Source organism: Poecilia reticulata, chromosome 14 (assembly GCF_904066995.2).
Source record: "Poecilia reticulata chromosome 14, P_reticulata-male-v2, whole genome shotgun sequence".
Taxonomy (NCBI): Eukaryota; Metazoa; Chordata; class Actinopteri; order Cyprinodontiformes; family Poeciliidae; genus Poecilia; species Poecilia reticulata.
The window spans coordinates 10,183,287-10,204,663 of record NC_088843.1 but is presented as its reverse complement, the minus strand read 5'-3'; the positions used below and the strand labels follow the sequence as shown (position 1 = coordinate 10,204,663).

The 21,377-nt window shown below is 38.4% G+C and overlaps 1 protein-coding gene and 1 long non-coding RNA gene across 3 annotated transcripts in view; one reads left to right on the top strand and one right to left on the bottom strand.

Moving 5' to 3' along the window:
* Positions 1–2,985: 2,985 nt before the first annotated feature.
* The window catches only part of LOC103475835 (serine/threonine-protein kinase PAK 3), a 32,814-nt gene continuing 14,422 nt past the window's right edge, over positions 2,986–21,377 (bottom strand). The window contains exons 2-16 of one of the 2 annotated variants that reach the window (XM_008427746.3): positions 18,025–18,218; positions 17,806–17,906; positions 15,703–15,856; positions 15,568–15,605; positions 13,442–13,504; positions 10,886–11,041; positions 10,641–10,815; positions 8,886–8,949; positions 6,996–7,044; positions 6,804–6,916; positions 6,085–6,202; positions 5,859–5,958; positions 5,571–5,767; positions 4,304–4,441; positions 2,986–3,408 (exon numbers count right to left, since the gene is read on the bottom strand). In XM_008427746.3, the coding sequence (XP_008425968.1) occupies positions 3,319–3,408; positions 4,304–4,441; positions 5,571–5,767; positions 5,859–5,958; positions 6,085–6,202; positions 6,804–6,916; positions 6,996–7,044; positions 8,886–8,949; positions 10,641–10,815; positions 10,886–11,041; positions 13,442–13,504; positions 15,568–15,605; positions 15,703–15,856; positions 17,806–17,906; positions 18,025–18,196 (1,728 nt within the window). In that variant the 5' untranslated portion in view covers positions 18,197–18,218 and the 3' untranslated portion in view covers positions 2,986–3,318. The remainder of the gene's footprint in view (positions 3,409–4,303; positions 4,442–5,570; positions 5,768–5,858; positions 5,959–6,084; positions 6,203–6,803; positions 6,917–6,995; positions 7,045–8,885; positions 8,950–10,640; positions 10,816–10,885; positions 11,042–13,441; positions 13,505–15,567; positions 15,606–15,702; positions 15,857–17,805; positions 17,907–18,024; positions 18,219–21,377) is intronic. The other variant, XM_008427747.3, reaches the window with a different exon arrangement.
* On the top strand, positions 6,857–8,537 carry LOC103475834 (uncharacterized). Its single transcript, XR_535364.3, has 2 exons — positions 6,857–6,948; positions 8,486–8,537. It is a non-coding gene; the product is annotated as an uncharacterized LOC103475834 (long non-coding RNA).

Sequence of the window (21,377 nt, the reverse complement as noted above, 5' to 3'; positions counted from 1 at the left end):
TACATACATATCCTAACAATCCCAGCCTATGCGTTTCGGGACATAACAGTGCACAGTTTGTTTTCACATGCATGGAATCTGCTGCGTCCTCAGGTCTGTCGCCTCTCCTGCATCTTCTGTACAGAGGAGGTACAATGTTTCTGAGCAGCTACCCTGCACCTCAAAGGTAAGGTGGAAAACAGGAGTGAGGCATCTTTTAGTGCAGATTGAGGCAGCCCCCCCATCATCATCATCACACAAACAGACACATACACACGCACAGGGGAGCTACAATGCCGGTAAGAAATGTGCATCCACTCGTCATCGGTAGGAAAGTCGTCGGTTTTGGTCGTTTATTCACTTCCTTCTTTCTGTAGCCACTAACAAGGTTCTGACAAAACTCATGTCCTGCCATAGGTCTGGTTTTTAAAATATGGCCTGGGGCTGGACAATATGATTAAAAATCGTTCTTCCATAAGACATTTTTATATCAGTTGACATCGATAGTTCTTAGTCTTTTGTTTTCATTATCTGAAATGATCCCAAACTGTTGATGTAACCGTTGCCGTTTCATCCAGTTTCCTCTTGAGCCGATTCAGGCTAAACCTGAAACTGCTGCAGCGTGTCTTACGCAACAGGCTGTTGCTAGGTAACCAAAGAGAGAGTGAGTTGCTAGGTAACCAAAGATCAGTGAGCTAGCTCATGCCACGAATTTTTATTTAGTTGGCCCTGAGAGGGTGAGAGGCTAAAGCCTTTCACTCGCCCACATCTCCCAGAATGCTGTGCGGTTCTGGATCAGAGTTCAGTGAAATGATCAACATTTCATCTGATGTATTGATCAAATGTGTATCACCTTGTATATTGTTATTGATTTATTGCTCAGCCCTAGCAAATTTCTGCCAGGTACCCATCAAATACATTCAGGTAGGTTGATGTTAGCCTATTTTATTTATTTCAGAACCAGTTTCATGTGTACATGGGACCTTTGTGCTGTTGGAACAAGGCTCCAGTAAATCAGATGGTGTCACTGAACTCTCTATGCCAGTTTTACATGAACACAGACTTAGAGGAGGCCATTTGAACACCAAAATGGGTTTGGAACAAATAAAACTGATCCAACACTAAGCTTAAGGAAACCCAACCCCAAAGTCCCTGGTTTTAAAAACATGCTCCCAATTAGAAAATAACAGACTAAGCTCGAAAGTCTATGTTTTAAATGAAGTCTCTCAGTTCTGCTCAGAAAAGTGATCAATTATCCAGCCAGAATTATGGCAGAAGCTCATTGGTGGCTATAAAAAGTGTGAAGCAAGAACAGGTGACTTGTTCCAAAGCCTGATATTAACACAACATTCACGTCGAGGATGAGTTCATGCGAGTTTCTCACGGCATTGTACGTGGAGGAATGCAACCAGGGACGGATGAACTTTGTACTGGAATGAGTTTAAACTCTAAACCACATATGAGAGGAATGGGTACAATCATAAGAATGGCACTCCTTAATTAGCTCAGAGGATAACGCTCACCTCTGTCAAATCCGTCACGTATTTAAAAACTAACAACAAAATTTTACGACCTTATGAGAAACAAGTCAAAATACAAGACACAATTTTTAAAGAAAACTAAAGCTCGGACAAGGAGCAACTTGGATTTTATGTCAGAAGGACGTAAAGTTTTTCCACCTGACCAGGTCGCCGCTAACATCAACATTCAGAAGGAAAATTAAGATTACAATAAAAAGACATTTTGTTGTTTTGTAAATGAGACGCATTTCTACTGGATTTCATCTTCTGCTCATGGTTTAAGGTTTAAATGAGAATCATGGACTTTAGATTGAATTCAGGATTATCATCTTCATTCATCGCTTTTCTTCTAATTTGTGGAAATTAGAAGATGTTCTACAGTGCTTTGCAAGGTTATTCAAACTTACTGAATCTGTTTTCATATTTGGCAATTTTATAACCACAAACTCCATGTTACAAATACAACATTGTAGAGCATGATTGTGGCAGTGGAAGGAAAACAATGCACAGCTTACAATTAAAAAATATTAAAGGTGTAATGAATTTTATGTTCCTACATAAAATCAAGGAGTCCAACTACTAAGATATCATAATCCAGCTGGACTTAAATTAAAAGGAAATCGATAAGAAGCCATTTTAGAGAGACATGGAGCTAAAAACAGGACAATCCAGAAAGTAAATCTGCTAAATGGCACAGATCATTTTCCTTCAACTTCACAATTATGAATCATAAATAAAGTCCAAATTCAAAACACAAAGCTGATGTTTGCAACATGACAAAATGTGGAAAGGCTTTTGTATTGCACTGTATGAAAAAAAAAAACAACAAAAAACACCAATGATAAAAATTTAGGAGTAATAATGTTTCAAATGATAGTTTGTGTCAGAATGTTTCAAAAATTATATCATAAATAATGAAGAGTCTACATATTCAAGAAGTACTTTAAAATAAACCAAATGTAAAAATTAAACTGAATTTATGTCGAGTGATAAAAACAAGAAAAAATAAATTTAAAAAAGAGTTTGCGCACAAATCCTATATAAGAACTGCATAAATTGATTTTTGGAAAAGGTATTTAAAGCTTTCATGAGTCATGAAGAAATCATTCCTGAATCCTTTTTCCTCTTCCGGCAGTTGCATTCCTACATTCATTCACACACGTCAACACACGAAACGCAGCAGAGTCACGCCACAGCAGAGGAGGCGATCTGCAGAGGGTCAGCGGTGCTTCTTCACAGAACCACGGTCATGCAGGCTGACGTCGGGTCCAAACCGAGACGGAAGGAAGCCAATCCTAACCCGGGATGGGGAAGAAATCTTTGTTTCTCCGTTTCGCTGCTGCAGCATATTTTTTTTCTCCACTCTTGAGAATAAGCACCTTTCCTTCTCGCTTTTATCTAAACTATTTTTCCTTTACCGTTTAGGGAGCGATTTGTCCCAAAACAAGACATGATGTGAACAGAAGTGCACGGTTTGTTTACACACACACTCACACACACACACACGCTTACACGCACGAACGCACACACACGTCTGACATACTTGTGATGGACTGCTCTACATGTACAGTGCTGGAGAAGTAAACAAGGAGGCAAGGTCTGTTATTTCAGCAGCGTGGCCAAGAGGCTGCAAAGCCAGATGTCCGTCCCACAGACGAGGCCTGGAGGACGAGTGGTGGCGGCTGGGGGAGGGGCTTGTGTCCTTGTGCTGTCACTGTCAGTCACACAAACCCGCCCCGTTCACGCAAACCCCTGCTGTCAAGAAGCAACGCGTCAGCGGCAGCGCTCCGGCCTTGGGCTTGGACAGGGAGCCCCGCCCTCAGCGACTGCTGTTCTTTATGGCTTCCTTAGCAGCTACAATCAGAGGCGTCAGGCTGGAAAGAGGCTTCGCCAGCTTGAGGAAGGAATGCTGCAGGCACAAAGGTGGGGATGAGAGCATGGACAGGAGAGATTCTGTCAACTTGTGGTTAAAATTGTGAGAATCAGGTGACACATTTGCACAGATGGAGAATACGTCTGATATATAGCTCTATAAAAAAATTAGAAGACCACTTAAAATGATCACTTTTACTCTTTGTAGGTTTATGTTTGAGTAAAGTGAACATTGTTCTTTTGTTCTATGAATTACTGACAACATGCCTCTGAAGTTCCAAGCAAAAATGTTGTTTTTATATGCAGAAAATGAGAAACTGTCACAATAACGAAAGAGATCCTGCGCTTTCAGATCTTAAATAACGCAAAGAAAACAAGTTCAAATTCATTTAGGAACAACAACACTAATGTTATAACTCAGTTCAGAAATCAATGTTTGGTGGAATAACCAGGAGGTTTTCAATAGGGTTCAGTGCAGTGAACTGAGCTGAATAATTAAATCTTATTCAACTTTTGAGCAAATCTGGACCACTTCAGGTTGTTCCTTACAATCTAATTAAATCTCTTCTCACACTGGCAGGATAAATCTTACTTTGAACTGCAAAAACAGAACTTCTTACCCAATTAGTTTAGGTTTAGTTTTTAGCACAAATTTCTTAAGACACTTAAAATAAAGAAAACTTGCATACACGTTACTTTTCAGCAAGAAATGGGAGCTTATGTTCAGGCAATAATTCCTAATATTGATGAACATTTAAAAGCGAAATAACCTCCCATATTATAACTGCAAAAAGAAAATACCCAGAATTTGCTTAATCTTCCAAAATGTTTGTGGTGGAATATTTTATGGTCTGTTGAAACCAAACAGACCCAGATATTTGGGACAAAAACTGCCATGAAGTTTTAATTTTTATGTTTTTTGGGATATTCACCTGCAGCAGCTCCTTGGCAGAGCCTCTGCGGTCCACATCCATCTCCAGACAGCGGTTGAGGAAGTCTCTAAACACCGATGAGAGCCTTTCAGGGTTCTGCAGCTCTGGAGTACCGTTGGTTGCTATCAGGTAAAGTGCCTGCAGTCAAACATAATGACACTTTTAAAATTGAAATCCAAATATCTTGAAAACATTAAATCAACACGTTTTTGAGAAAAAAATCAAAACATTGCCTTACAGTTTATCCACAAAAAAACATTTATCTCCATTTTTTTATGTGTAAATATGTAAATATTTCTTCCGGTCCATTAAAAAAGATCCAATAATCTGTATCAAAGAAAGCTTGTGATGATGATCATACAGTGTTATGTTACAATAAGAAGCAAAAGGGATTTTATTTAACATTTGAGTTAACATCTATGTTAGATAAGCAAGCTAACCAATACTAACATCTAAATTCATTGTGAGTTATAAATCACACCTATTACAATATCTGACGTTTAGTTGCATGATGTCATACTTCAGAAGGTGAAGAGGCTGCAGCCCAAAAACAAATGTCCCCTGTGGGACAGTAAAATATAACTTATCCTCTGCTTTCAGTTGAACTTTTTAACACCTAACTTCCCTCTTATCAGAACTTTATGCGATAGGCCAATGCAAAATGCTGCAAAATTGTGGACAGGAAATGATACAAGATTTTCAGAAGTTTTTTTTTTTGGAACAGAAATTTGAAAAGTGTGGTGTGCAGTTATATAAAGCAACCATAAATTGATACCTGTAGCTCTGGCTGTTTGTTACAAGTTGTTGTTTAGCAAAAAAATAAAATAATCTTTCTAGAGCCTTAAACAAGTTTTGGTTTTCCGGGACTGTAATTAATCCGGGACTGTAATCAACGGCATCCTTCTTCCCACAGCATAATGTTGCAACCACCGTGTTTCACCTTTGTGTAATTAATTGGCAGTAAGTTTTCCTTCATAGAGTTTTGACTCAAAAGTTCCCCACCTTCCATGTTTGCTGTGTCCCACACATCGCTTGGACTAGGACTACTTATGGCCCACTCATAATAAAATGCATCATTTTCTTTTTTCTTTACATTTATCCAAACCTCTACTGGATGTTAGAAGAAAAAAAACAACAAAGTACAGCAGAGTTCATAGTTGCAATGCGACAGAATGTGTTTGCGAGGCATTGTATTGGTGCAGTTGATGCAGAACCAGCTTGCACCTAACAATGAAAAAACAACAACCTTTTCCTGGACTGCATTTACCCTGAGTGGATTCTCGTTCAGATAAGGTGGCTCTCCCTCCACCATTTCTATCGCCATGATTCCCAGAGACCAGATGTCCACTTTTGGTCCGTAAGCCTTTCGGGTCACCACCTCCGGTGCCATCCAGTACGGCGTTCCCACCATCGTGCTGCGCTTGTTCTGCTCCGGAGTGATCTGGGCGCAGAAACCAAAGTCGGCTGCAGAGGAAGGCAGAGGAACGTCATTTAGTTGATTACTCCTTCTCTAAAAAATGTAACTTTTTGGTACCAGTCTTTAAACATGACTTACTGAGCTTCACGGATCCATCCATCCCCAAGAGGATGTTGTCACTTTTTATGTCTCTGTGGATAACCTGGTTGGAGTGTAGGAAGTCCAAAGCTTGGAGACACTATGAGGACACAAGTAGAGGCACATACATTCAGCATCCATGTTCCTAGAAGCAAATTCGAGAGGTCTCTCTCTTCTCCTGACTTGCATTGGGCGACGCCGTGGTTGTCCAAACCTGGTTTCTTACCTCTCTGCAGACGGCGGCGATCTGGCCTTCATCCATACAGGTCTCAGTCACAACATCCGTCAGCGAGCCTCCGGCCAAATACTCCATCACCACCCACAGCTCGTCTCCTACCAGGTAGCTGGAGGACGAAGAGAACAGGAAAAGGATGAATCTTTCCTCCAACAAGAAGCCTCATTAGTTTGACAAACCACTTGTAAAAACACGTTAAAGGTCTACATGGTCGTTACTGAGCAAAGATGTGACCACAACAGAAAGGGTGATGAGAAAATGGACAGTTTCAACTGTTGCAGCGTTCCTGCTGCTTTGAAACACTAGGTGGCAGTGTTTCACCTCAATACGAGTTCAGCCTACTCATAAAAGGAGAGAGAAGGAAATCTGTAGAAGTAGGAGAAAATCACTAAAAGGAGGATCAGACAATTCCTCAATGTTACTACAGTACAAACTGAATCATGTTAACTTAGTGCATGGAGGCCAAGTTAAATGTTTAGGTTTTATAAATGTCAATGTTTTATTAACTGAATATTCTTAAAAAAGCCTCGTTGATTTTTTTTTTTTTCTCTTTACATGAAAGAAACTGAAAATCTTTGAATTTGGATTCCCTGTTCGACAAAATAACCGTAAAATTTTGTCGTACGGGGGAAACGCACATTTACGGTTTCCTTGACAACAGCAAAACGTTTACATTTTAGAAATAAGGTTCTGGTTTTCAAACAACTAACCTGTCCAGGTAGTTCACTATGTTGGAGTTTTTGTTTTCCCTCATCACCAAGATCTCGTTGATGATCAGCTCCTTCTTGGGTTGTTGCTGCAGGTTCATCTGCTTGATGGCCACCTGAGACCACAGACAATTACGGCTTCACGTAGGTAAAGATTAGCAGGAGACATTAGCGGAGAAGAACATTATGTTTTACCTCTTGACCGGTTGCTATGTCGATGGCAGTGTAGACCGTGCCAGACGCTCTGAAAAAACAAAACAGCAGAATTAAAAGAGAAATATAAAACATTAAAACAAAACAAAAAAAAAACTTTTTGAACCTGAAAATTACTGTTATTTGGAGAAAGATCTATTTATTACGTTTGAATATTTCTGTTTTTTAGAAGCTGGCACATGCAACTAGAGTTAGAAATTAAAGTAAGACTTAAAAAAAGTTAATTTGACTGCAATAAAATTTGATTTTGCAGCAAGAATCAAAATATCTTCAGCTAAAACCAAGTTGGTACAAAACTATGGATTACAGCAGAAACTCAAATAATTAATATTTCTAAATTCTTCATCAACACAGTACTTTTTCCACCAAACGTTTAGATTTGCTTTGTTAAGTTTTACGTTGTTTTTTACCAACGAAAATGCTTAGAGTGCATTTGCGCAGAATTATCTTTCGCTGATGTCAACTGCTAGCTATTCGAGGCATGTCTCAGTCAACTGTGCATATCTACAAACTTACATTTCTTCCACTTCTTTCTTTCAAAACAGCTCATAATCAGTCAGATTCAAGTCTTGCCACAGATTCTGAGTTGAATTAAGGTCTGGACTTTGACACGGCCGTTCTGATATGTGACTAACTATTTGGATCTTTGTGTTCTGCTGAACGCTGAACCTCTGCCCCGATCCTCTGTAGGCACTAGCCGCTTTTATTCCAGGATCACTTTTTATTTTATCTCAGTACTGATTTAAAACAATTTTTTGCACATTTCAAATTTTCATTTAAAGCTCTGTGGACTATCAACAAAATTTAAAGTACTACCCCTTATGAAAAGGGAGCCAGCATACTGGTGTGATCGAGCTTACTGTTCTTCAAGAATCTGCCAGCAACATTTTGGATGAGCTTCAACTGCCTAGTTATCTTCACTGATCTGAGCTCTTCTTCAAAAAGTTAATGTACTGAAAACTAGAGTTTGTACCAGATCTCGTGTTTCCTGTTTAAGTCAGGAAAGCCTTCATTTTGACAATCTGGTTGTGGGCTGATTTACGGCTGAACCTTATTTGGTGTTTACAGTTCAGGTCTGAGTACATGATGACACCTTGACTTTTGATTTCTAGCCTTGACTTTTGGGAGCAAAAAAAAAAAAAAAAAAAGTTCTGTGTTTCCTGTACTCAGTTGGATGACATCCAGAGCTTATTAAGAGACTGAAAGCAATTTGTTTACTCCATTTTATTACTTTGTTTCAGAGTAAAAGTGACGTAATACAGATGCATCTTGGAAATTAAACCACATATTCTTTCCTCACATCTCTCTATTATGAACTGCTTTGTCTAAAAAATAAAATCCTAATAGAATACATTGACGTTTGCGTTTGTAAAATGTAAAATTTCAAGGGGTATGAATGAAGTTAAGTCTGCATTTAACTCCCAGTTAAAAGCCTTCTTCTGTTGATTCTTCCTCTTTCTCCTCTGTCACAGGCTATGAATTATGAAGCAGAGTTTCTGGTGGTAATAAATTCAAGATAAGAGAGCAGAGAGTAAACAGACAACGACCCACTCTTCAGCTATCCACTTGATCAAATATGGAAATGTTGATCATGTTGTGAAGATTTACAACCAGTGCATATTTCTTATCTATTCAGAGGAGTCCTGAATTGAAAAAAAAAAAAAAGCATTTAAAGATGCAGAGAAAAGTGGAAAGCGGCAGCTAGCTGGTGGAGCTAATCTGTGTTTCAATATTTTTGGGATTCAGTTTTCATTTCCTGTCCACTCACTTTTCTCACAGTTGTCCAACCCTAACCCTCTCTTAGTTCTCTTTCAGAGACTGACGCTTTAAAAAAAAAGACTCATTTTGTTTGTCCGCCATGAAGAGACTCACCCTTGTCCGATTTTCTCAAAGCGTGTGTACTTCTTTTTGGGATCCCCCACGCTGACAATACTCCCTGAGTCGGAGAGAACAGATACATAATCAGCATCCTGGCTGCACATTAATGTCTTGATCCCCACAATGGATTCCTGGTGATTCAAGCTGAAGTTATATCACAGGCACAAGACTAATCAAGTACATTAATACACAGAAATTATTTTCCTTTTCTCACCATGCAAACCACTTAAAGAGCTTTACATTACAGCCACGTTCATCCAGTCAATCTTAAGAACGGATAAACATTCATACACCAGTGCTTTCATTGTTAGGGGAATTGGGGGAAGCTGGAATCGAACCAACAACCTTCGGATTACAAGACAACTGCTGTCGAGTAACTGGCATTTTGTACATACTGACTAAAGAAGATCGCAAAAAAATTACAAACTGACACGGATACTATCAGAGGAAAAATGTGTTGAACAATTTTTTATTATCTAAACAAGAATAAACCAAACAAAATGACTCATTATATTTGAATAAATGCCTCTTTGTCAGCAACAAGTTTGTGGCAGGACATTTGACCGCTCTTCTTGGCAGTGGGCACATTCCTAAAGCTCATTTAAATTGAATGGTTTTCTGGTAAGGACCCAGCTTTCAAGAACAGCTCACAAATATTTAATAGAGTTGAGTTAAGGGCCATTCCCAAAAGTTTAGTGCTAGCCTGCTCATCCATTCTCAAACCAGGTTTTATGTATTCTGGGATCATTATCCTCTAGAAACACTTAATTGTGTCCATGTTTCAACCCTCTGACTCAACCCGCTGTTCATCTGTGATGAAAGGAAATTGGTCAGAATGTTTACGAAGAATCCAGGAACCAGTAAGGCTCGAGGCTAATGTATACTGGAACCAGCAGCAAAACCAGTAAACCAAGTTGACACAAACATCGACTGAATAGATACCAAAATGTGGCCTCTGCTTTGAGCTACGAGTCATTTTTGCAACAAGTGGTACTGGTGAATTGCACAAATAGAGCTTCGCCTTACATCAACAGCTGAACGGTTGAAACTTGTACAACTGCTGTGCCAAATGCAATCCTATTAAAAATGTATAAACTATGATTAAAAAAAGCCGGTCCAGACCAACCTAAATGAGCTCCATCAATCCTGCTGAGAACTAATGTCAAACATCCGGCTAGAAACATAAACTGGAAGCTTTTTGATAGCAAAGTGAAAGATTTTAATCCTTTAATACCCAAGTCTCAGATCTACTCCTGGATATTTTTGCTTATTTTAATTGTAGACATTTCTTTAAATGTCCTGTGAGTAAATTTATATTTGCCAATTTATCCATAACAACTGGAGCTTTCAATATATAGCAAGTGATTTTTGCAATTTATTGTATTTAAAAGAGCGCCCCTCAGATTAATTTTCCTCCCTTCTACAGCGGGGGTGAAATTACCGTAATAACCCGATATCGGCTGGAAAGCGAATCGTCTCCCCTTTCAGAAACTGTTGGGATTTTTCAGATAGCGCAACATGTAGCAGAATTACGGTACTGCAAATTTAACTGGATTGTCGCCGATCAGTTCGATCCGGAAGGGTTAATCCCATATTTAATATTTTTGTATGAATACCCTCAATCACACTCCACAATTACAATGCCAAAGGTTTATATAAAGTAATAAACATATATATACATTTATTTCTCTCAGATTTGTCTATGTAAGGAGTAATAACCCATTTTGTTGAAGATCTTTAAAGACATACTGAGTCTTTCCAGGATCTCCTCATCTGTCATCTTGGACTTCTTCCTCTGCCGGTCGGTGTGGCGGTACATCGTGTTGGAGGTGTTGTCAGGCTGAACCTGCGACTCTGGTGGAGTTGACTCCTCTTTGACCGGGGCGGGGGGCTTTGGTGGGTCCATGACGGAGCGCGTGTAGATCTGCATCAGAAGAGTCAGAATGTGTTACAGCAGCCGAGTGATCGGACCAACCGGTGGCTCCTGAACTTACAGATTTGGTGTGCTCAGGTCGAGGGGCGATGACCGGGGGCAGCTCGTCGTCGTCGTCCTCGTCTTCATCTTCTTCCTCCTCTTCCTCCTCCTCCTCGTCCTCCTCTTCTGAAACGGGCGGAGCGATCGGGGGTTCTGTTGTTGACGTTTTGGCACCCTGGATGGGGAGAGATGCAAGTAGGAAGAGGTGAATGTAGCATTTAATTAATGCGATATGTGTAGATGCTCACATGCTCCCCAAATGTAACACTGCTTTGATCTGTTACCACCAGGAATAAACAGCATGAGTTCATGTTACACGTTCAAGATCTGTGTTTTCCTTGAGTGAAATGCAAAAAAATGGGTGCTTGTGGGAACCACGTTAAATAATTTAATGATTTAAATTAGCAAAATGTCATTAGAGATGCACTGAGATACTGATTGGTGACCACTTTGAACCAATTTTCAAACTCAAAATTCAAATCTTTTTCCTGACAGTGAGCGCAAACTATTAAACACCAACAGTTAGCTATATATGTTATAGTCTGGGGTTTAAAGGAAGACATGTTTTATAATTGAGCACTATAAGACATGTCTAAATCTCATGTTGAAGGAGAGATTATAGTTTTTTCCGAGCAGCAGTGGTTCAACGTTTGTAACAAACACCTCGACTAAAGCCAAGCTTTCCATGTATCAACATTAAAAGAAACTATCTGTCACCTAATCATTGGATTAAGACCGTTCTTTAAATATGTTTCTATTTTATCTCAGAACTTATAATTTCCAAACTAATGTTGGAAAAATAAACATAAAGTCGAATTTTAAATGCTACAATTAGGGAGCGTCTCATCAATAACAACCTTGTCACCCACTATGGTTTTCTATCATATAAAACTTCATGATACCCAAAATAATAAAAATAAAAAGAAACTCTTCTTCAGCATTTTCATTTTGACAATTTAGACCGCACCAAATCAACAGCTGGTTCTACACAACCTCATTTAGTTTAATTGTAGCTGTAGAGTTTCAAGGTTTATGATCTTTTATTGTTAGTTGTTAATGCTAATAGCAATTAGCCTGGTCAGTGTACAAATCAGTCAGTAAATTACAACTGGAAAATTACTAAATTAAGTAAATTACAACTTGAAATGAGTTTTTCATCATTCCAGGAATGAACATCTGCTAAATGAGGCAATGCACACGTCGTCATACATGCTTGTTTTTGATTCTCTGTTCACTAGTGGGAATTATTATGTTTTGAGGACTCATCTCATTGGCAGCTCCAGCGCCACCAGTAGATAGCACTGGTAATGCAGTTTGAGAATGATTCCTCTGGAAGATGATTTTAGAGATCGCCGTTTTTGTAATGCTACCCATAATAACCTCACTAATCTCTACTACAGAGTCAAAACCTAGTTTTGTCTTCATGGCCACTCTCTCCCAATAAATGTTCTGATCTTGTTTCTTTTTCGTAGATAAATATTGAAACGTTAAACGAATGTCAGAAATCGGCCATGAATTTTAGATTGGTGCATCTCTAATTATCATTCAACGAAAGTATTGAAAAACAAAATAAAAATAAAAAAAAGCAGATCATCGAGATCAAAACGAATTTGAGGTAAAGTCAGGGAAAAGTCATGTTTATGGCATGAAGAGCATTTACGATGCAAGAACTAAAAGGGAAAGTGAGGTTGCATTCAGTGCATTTCTCTGTGGGCTCTGGTAAGGTGTGCCATGAACCAGTGATGGGGATGAATTTTTAAGAAGCAAGGTGTTGCATCTTTTACAGCGCTGTGAGTTCTGACATACTTCAACCCAGTGGTGGGGGGCAGCATCTAGATGAGCCGCAGAAACCCTGTCAGTTCCTTTTAATTAGTCTGATTAATCAGGCATATTTAATACGCCGAATGCGCTGCCATTTTATCCTTCTTCTTCCCCTTCCATCCAAGAACATTATTTGCCTTGGATCATCTTCCTCTTATGGAATGGAAACACTTCATCCTCTCTCGTCATGCATTAATGAAAGCGGTGCAGCTTAGTTCTGGTGATTAAAAGCAAAGTCCCAGTCCTTCATTGAGACAGACTGGGCCTCTGACTCGCTTCGAGGAAGACCGGGCCAAGACTGCAGTGCAGAGAGGAGTGCTTGGTGCATGTGTGTGTGTGTCTGTGCTCCCTTTTTATTGGGAGCCATGCAGTAATGTCTAAAATGGTGATGAGTTTACAAGCAGATTATTGGCAATGTGGATTAAATTGTTAAAATATGAGCTCATACATGCAGATTGACAGCCATTACAGTCCTCTGTGGAATATGCGACTGTCCTGCCATTTCAGAGACGGTAAGTCAAAGAAAACCACAAAAAATGATCCCCTGTGTGATGTTTCAGAAGAAAATGAATCTGTTCAAGACATCAAAAGCTACTAGAGCCAATCAAACCCCCATGAAATATCAATACAAATTGATATTTGTACTGCAAAAACAGCCGGACGGCTCCGTCAATGTTACGCCGTCAAATAGTTGAATTTAGCTTCACAGCCAATGTAGAGGTATATCATGTGGAAAGTAATATGGAGGAGTTACCTTGTCAAATAATGCGCTGCAGGTTCTAAGGCTGACAGGAGGCCCAGAAGACAGCAGTCGGTTCTGAATGTGAAGGTTGAAAATGGGAGGATTTACTTAAAACAAACCCATACAGTGAGTGAGACTAGGTGTATAGCATAGAGGAGGAGGCAGGGTGGGGAGCAGAGAGGGCTTCATGTCCACATCATTATCCCCCAACACACAACATGAGGGCAGGACGTGGCGGGAAGAAAAGATGCTACCTGCTCAAAACATTTCCCTCTCCACTTCAAGATGTGTCAGCAGACGCAGGTGTCGAAATGTTATGTCATCATTTGTTTTGGAAACTGCTAATAAAAATCACTTGAAGGTATGCAGCAGTAGATTACATCCCAATAACCGTTTCCAGGTTGTCATCAAACTCATCCTGCTGTCTGTATTTTACTGCTCATTGAAGACATTTCATTTAGTCGCAACGATCGCGCTGCTCGTCCTCATTGGATCTGATTTCTGCCATTCTCGTAGTTAAGTGCGCCTTCTGGACAGAATGATTCATCTGAATTAACTTTCAAAAAGAAGTCCTGATGTTTGATATTGTGAAGGTGTCACAGATGTTTCATTTCTATGTTTAGCAGTTCAAAACAGGTAAAGTGGATGTTTCCCCATTTACCTTCTTGTATTTAAAACATAGCTAAAGTATGTTTTAACAGAATTTCTTTCTACGGACGGCGGTATTTTTAAACATTTTTACAGGGTACATAATCACATAACCCAACATGTACTTCAAGATATCTGTACACTGCTTTGCAAAAAGTATTCATGCTCACACTTTTCAGAATTTTGGGGGTTATGGCACTGCTATGTCAACACATGCAGAACCGCCTTACACTGGAATTACTTTTGGACTCTCTGCTTCATATGGGCCAAATAAAGACCATGTGAGAATATTAGAAAGCTAGAGTTTTTCAAAGGTTGTCTCTAAAATGAGACATTAAAACTGGCGGCACCTCTGTTTCTCCAATTTATTTTATCTTTTTCATTAAAAGTAGTGAAAATCAAACTTGAGTGAAGCTAATACCTGACAGCAACTAACAGAGAGCATGAGCAGACACCAAGCACAAAGCTCAAAGTTGTAAATACGCTAAAATGAAATAAAAGCTTTGGTGTAACCAAATCTTGGACTTCGCTGTAAAGCAAAGTGTATCTAATATTGCATTCATTTCACTCTGAAGTCTCATATTAAGCCAATGTCATAGTAAAGAGTTAATGCACAGCAGAATGCTGTATTAGTTGGTAAGTTAATGCAAAATGCACATCAGTTTGTAACATCCACCTGCAGCTGACTATCAGCAGTGTGATAAGGAACTACCGTCTGTCTTTGGTGATCATTTTCTTTACATTAGCTCAGGATTTCAGTGACAATGAAGCCAATAGCTGAGTCACCTCTCAATGCTGCCGAACACCGAAATGCATTTGAAAGCTTTCCTCCCCGACTGACCGCCACACCCTTTTACCCTTCACTGGCCTTGCATGAAGAGATCCCAGTGGATTTTCCCTTGGGGCAGTATATTCTGCTTCTTCCTCTTCTTCCTCACCCAGTGAATGCAGGCTGGGCTATTCAAAGCATAGATAACTGAGGTCAACACAGCGGGAATCTCTCTACATGCAGCTGAGCCTCCAGTGACGCTTTTGTCTATGAATTCGTTTTGAATTTGGGAGTGGATCAGGGAGGGGGGAAAAAAGCAATAGGCAGCACACCTCTCTCTGCAGTCACTTATTTTTCTGCCGTAGTTGCAAAATTGTTTGGCGTGAGTGCAAAATGAAGAGAATTGTGCTATATATTCAGGGAAGAAAGCCCCTAGAGGGGAACACACAGAAATCTGTGTGAAAGGGATTCATCTTAAGGTGTGTTTTGCAGAAATTCCCCAGAAAATGTCAGTGAAAGAAAAGTGAGAAATGACATATAAAATCATTTGTTGGAACTTACCTGGTAAAGTTGTATTTACAATGAGATATTTTATCATTTGCATCATGATATGTATTTTATTTTTATTCTGCATTCACAAATTTGAAATCATACATATTATTGAGTCTGGGTAAGAAAACCCAACACCAACCAAAGTAGAGTAAGGTACACAAAAACTCACCAGAGTGTTTGCTGCAATGTATCCGTGCGCTGTCTTGTCTAAAATAAAATAAAAATCACAAAAATATTTTTTGCATTCTGTAACATTTTAATCTGAAATACTTTTCTGCAACGTTGGTTTTTGGCGTTTTATTACCTCCCGAGGTGAAGCTCATGTATTTCTGGTTGTTGACGGTCTCTTTGGAGTCGTAGAACTTCAGCACGTCGATCACAGCTTGTGGATTCTTCTTCTGCTCCAGCTTGGTGATGTTTGAGGTCTGTAGGAGCCGAGCCCACTGCTCTGGGATTCCCTGAAGGGGTCACGCGTTGACAGAGGAATGTAAGTCAAGGTGTTGCAGTACGTGTGACCTTTCTCCCGTCCAAAAAGTCCCACCGTAACCCAAAGTTGTCTATTAAAGCTTATTTATGTTTTCTTTACCCGAGAAAATACGTCCACCAATTTCTAACATTCTCATGCGTCACTGCCTGTGTTTTAAATTTCCGTGGCTGCCACTGAAGGGCAGCTCTAAGTTTCTGGATTCAGAGGAAAATAGAAAACATGAAAACTTTAGAGGAAATCTTAATCATGTACATTCCTGAAAAACATGCAAAGAAATACAGTGCAACATAGAGAAGTTCAGCCATTTTTATCACCTTCGTTGTCCTTTCACTGATCAAACATGAACTCTACTGAGCTACACTGCCCCCATGAGTATCGGAGGTATTACTTCACTTGTTCCCGATATCTGTACATTAGCCTATGTTGTTTTTTTTTTACAAGGGAGCTCTTTGAGATGTTGCCTTAAAATATATCCACAACTGTGTCTCAAATGATTTTAATGAACCTTAGTGTGTGCAGACTTCTTAATTAAAAAATATTTCTTATTGGCTTGGTATTTAGCACATGCAAACGGTAAATGTTGAGTGCTGAAACATTGAACGAAGCTCAACATTTACCGCTCTGGGTCACTTTGAATTTGTATGGCCTATTTACAGTAGACATGTAGAAGAGTTATATATATATTTTTGGAATCGTGTCTTCTTATGTGTCTTAATCCATTTGGATGGACAGTTTTTTAGTGCGGGTTAATGTCATTTACCAGTGTCTCATCACACTCTCTGCACATTTTTACATTTAAAGCTTAATCTCTGCTGAAAATAGCCACTGCTATGTAATTGGTGTCAGAAGGGGCTCAGGAAAAATGATACTCGGATAGCGATCCAGGGACGAATCAACAGTATTTCATTCTGTTCTCTTGGAAAAGCATGAAACGAGCTTAAGTGAGTGTTCAGTTTAAAACAGCTAAAATGGAGCTCTGTTTGCCACCAGCACATAGCTTTCCATATGAACAAGGAACTAGTTGTCACTGATGTCACTGATGGCATTACCCAAACATTTGAAAGTCAAATAGAGCAGAACACGTTATCCTCAGTGCAAAGGTTGTTTTTATAGGGGGCTGAAAATTAGATTTTAACTTCACACACACGCCACTCACATTTAAAACGAAATAAACCAAGCTAAAAGAAGATAAAAATGTAAAACCTTAACTATGTATGACTGCTAATGTCTCATTTTTTATGCATTTTGTTGAATTATTTAACGCAAAATGTTAATTTCACTCTTCATTTGCATTATGCATATGTAGATGCAGAAAAAGAATTTCATGAAGTCTGGTTCCCTATTAACAATGCAAATACACAGTAATTTTTTTTTTTTTAATCTGGAAAAACAGAAAATGTCCTGGTACATTTTCTGCTGGTACATTTTCTTTCTTTTTTTTTTTTTTTTTTTTTTACAGAATTTCTGTCCAATTTTTTTTTTTACACAATTTAAAAATTTTTCCCATAATTTAACAGTCATTTATGGTAAAAATTGAACACGAAAAACTGTTAAATTACAGACAAAATTCTGACGGAAAAAACAGAAAATGTTTTGGCAGAAAACATTTTCTGCCAAAACATGTTCTGTAAAAACAGAACAAAATGTAACAGTTTTTCATGTTACATATACCAACATTTCTGTTAACCCAAAACTGAAATTTTCCATCTTTTTACAGAACATCTTCCGATATGTTCACAAACACTTATTTTTAAAAGCTTGCACATTTCCAAATATTTTTGTCTTCCAATATTGTTAGGGCATTACCTATAATAAGACTTACAGCGGTGAGCTTGACAAATAAGTTACGTTGTTTTGTTTTGTTTCAGAAACACACTTACTTATTTAATGACCTGTTTTTATAGTGAAATTAATACTTACTGTAAATTCTCCTGTAACAGCATCAAAGCCGACATGGATTGTGTGTTCAAAGTCTGAGGGTAAGGATATCTCTGGACGTTCTTTTTCCTTCTTTTTGTTCGCTGGAAAAACATAAAAGCAGCACATTTCTAATGTCAGTTTCTTTTTAATTACACAGACTAGTGCAACTACACGAATGAGCAATAAAATGGAGTGTGAAAGGTGCAGAACGATGCTCACTTTTGTCTCCTCCGGGGAAGATGGAGCGCAGGCGAGCTTTCTTGTTTTTTTCCTCAGGAGCCATTGGAAGTGGTTTAGATGCGTGATTCACTGATGAAGAGTCTCGGGAACTACTGTTCATTCTCAAGGGGGGGGCTGGTGGCTTCTCTTCAATATCGACACTATCAGACATCTTTAGTAGCACTCACAAGATCCTGAAAGAAAAAACAGAGACAAACAAGGTCTGAGTGAGGACAGAGACTTTAAATAACCAGCATACAAAGGTTCACTTATGAGAAAACATAAGAGAAAACCTGCTCTACTTTGGGATTTAGAGTTGAAAATTGGAATAGTATTTTATTATTTGAGAGTAACAGTGTGTTTCAATAGCTTACAGTTGTTTTTTTCATTTTGGACGGTTAGGCTGTTCGTTTATCGCTGTGCACCAACAATATGTCAACACCATGTTTCAAGTTAGGAATGGTTTGTTCAGGGGAATACGTGATGTTATTTTGTTTCACACGTTTGTGTAAATAGGTCAAAAAGTTCACTTCTTAAATGTTTGATCATCCCTGATTTGGATAAGAGAATAAATCCAAACACCAAAGTTCTTTTTATTATTTCAATTTCACTCTTTAAAATAATTTAGGTGGGTAAAAAAAAGCCAAAAAATGTAATAAGCAGGCATTATTTTGCTACTGTGCTCTGTAAATGCTGGGGTTTCTCGAGCTGTGGTGAAGTGCGCTGTCCAGTGAATCTTTTCAGCTGTGAAAGTAACCAGGATTTGACTCTAAGATAATCTGGCATGGGGAAACTCTTCTATCATTCTCATCTCCCATCAACCCATCCCTCCGCCATGTTACACTCCTTCACTGCTTCACTGTTTCACCCTGAGGCCAAGCCTATCATGTGATATGCAGCACAGCCGTCCCAGAAAGCAGGACATCCAGGCGGCCCCCTTAGTGGAGACCTACATTAGCAAACAAAGACACACTCCCCTCGTCTACAACAGTGTGCACCGTCTCTGAAAAATTACACATTTGGTTTCACAGTGGCCTGTGGGATTTTATGCAACCATCGCTCAAGACAACAAAAATCTGACAGGGCACAAAAGACTCAGTTTATTTCCAAATACGGCGGGTTTGGAGTAGAGGAATGGGATAGGTAGGAAGATGGAGCATAGCAAAAAGCTATAACTGAATCAGATTTGTCTCCAAAAACAGCAACACTGCATGGAGTGAAACGGCTGTAAAAACATGAGTGAAATATAAACAAATTATGGGTCATTTCATCATAAAAACTTTCCTTTCAATTCCACAAGAATGCTCATGTAATTTGATATTTATTAGTACTGTTGTGCAGCATATAGAAAACAAATAAAGAAATTTAAATAACAACCCAATTGTACATTGTCTTTCTCCTCGGCTTTTAGGAACTTTTGTTCTCTTCAGAAGGTAAAATGAAGAGATTATTGTGAAAACAGCATCAGGACACTTTCATTTTGGAGAACTGTTATTAAAGCACAGCTGTAAATTATTTGTGGAGGCCAACCAGTGAACTGCTGAGCTGCAAAACGGAGCAATAAATGTTGGACACAAGTTATTAGCGGTGTAATGGTACACGTAAATCATTGTTTGGCATGCAGCTTGGTTTCTGGGTCACAGTTCAGTACAGGTACTGTGCAACAATAAAAGGAAACAAACACAAGTCCTAAATGTGAGGCTTGTTTTCACTACTTTTAAGCAAAAATCTTTACAGATCGAGGGACATAAAAGCAAAGCAGTTTACGACTTCTAGGAGCTGTGAACTATTAGGCTCACTTTAAAGTTAAAACTTTAAAATAACAGAGGCAAGCAAACCAAATGGCAAACCAGATATTTGAATATATTGTGTAAGAAGACACAATCATTTTTTTCATTTAATGACTGATGTTAAAAATAAAGTTTAACAATGTAAAACACCTTGTGAAAATGTTTGCTAAAGGTGTTACAATCCACAAACAACCAGGTCCTTTACTAACATGGTCTGAAAGGGAACCGACAAAAATGAACTCAAGGACAAATACCTTAAATTTTGGAAAACTGTTTAGTGGCCTGACACAACTATAACTCAAGCAGGGATTCACCCAGTGTATTATAAGCCTGGGAGGCCACCAGGCTTCACTTGCGCCCCCAACAGGCTTTTTTTATGTTTGCATTGCATTTAGGGTCCTCTGGATTTTATAAAACACTATACAAGTACAGGTTATTTACCATTTACCAGAGAATATCATTCCAACATCATTTTATGTTGCTGTTTTAATAAAAGAGTGATTGGTGTACTTCATAAATAAAATGCCATCATTAGGAAAAACAGAAATGTGGAAACGTTAATGCAACATCTCCAGAAATCTGTCAGGACATCAAAACCTCGACACCATTTCTTCATCCATTTGGTGAATTCCAGATGAGCCTAAAACAGATTTTCTCAGGTTGATGTTGGGCATATTTACAAAACTAGTTATTTCTGTAGCAGTACTGAGCAACAAACAAAACTCTTGTCAAGACAATAAGTAGGACCTGTTGGGATGTCATCATGCCTGGATGAGCTTCAGTAGAAAAGCCTTTAAAGGTGATGTGCAAAACATGATAACACCAAATACATTGGAACGACCATGTAAAGCCGCCATAAAGGATTCAGTTTTGTTTTGACAGAACACAGAAAAGTTTGAATGTGACTTTTTAATATTTGGGAAATTAGAAAAAAAAAACAACAATTTCCTAACACTCCTGGGTCAAAGTCCTTATACTGAAAACAGTTAAGTAAGTGAAGTCAAAACTTCTATCTGAAGTTTGAAATTAGCACACATTTATTTTTCAATCAAACTGGAATAAACACTTTCACAAATAAATTTTTCAAAAGGTCTCATCATGTTTACAGGTAATATAAAACATCAGCAAATTGATTTATTTTCTAGCATGCATCAAATCAAAAGGAAGGAATGGTTGACCTCAAACTTTTTTACTCAACATGACAAAATATTAATGAGAATATATAAGTATAGCAAAAAATGTACGTAGAACATCGGAAACAGGTAAGTCTCCTGACATACATGTAAACCATGAACATTAATAACTAATCATTTTTGTTTCTGAAGCATTTGGTCTTATTTTTCAAAAAAAAAAAAAAAAACAGAAAAACAATGAAAGACATGGAACTGGAATTTCATCTCAAATATTGTCTTCATTAGTGCCATCAAATTTAGGAGTATTTGTAATTATTCATAAATAATATTTTTGCTTATTGTAACAATACAGATACCCTGTTTTAAAACATATAAAGCAGATGTAAAATTAATATAAATTAATTTATAAATATACTAAGTACTGGTTATT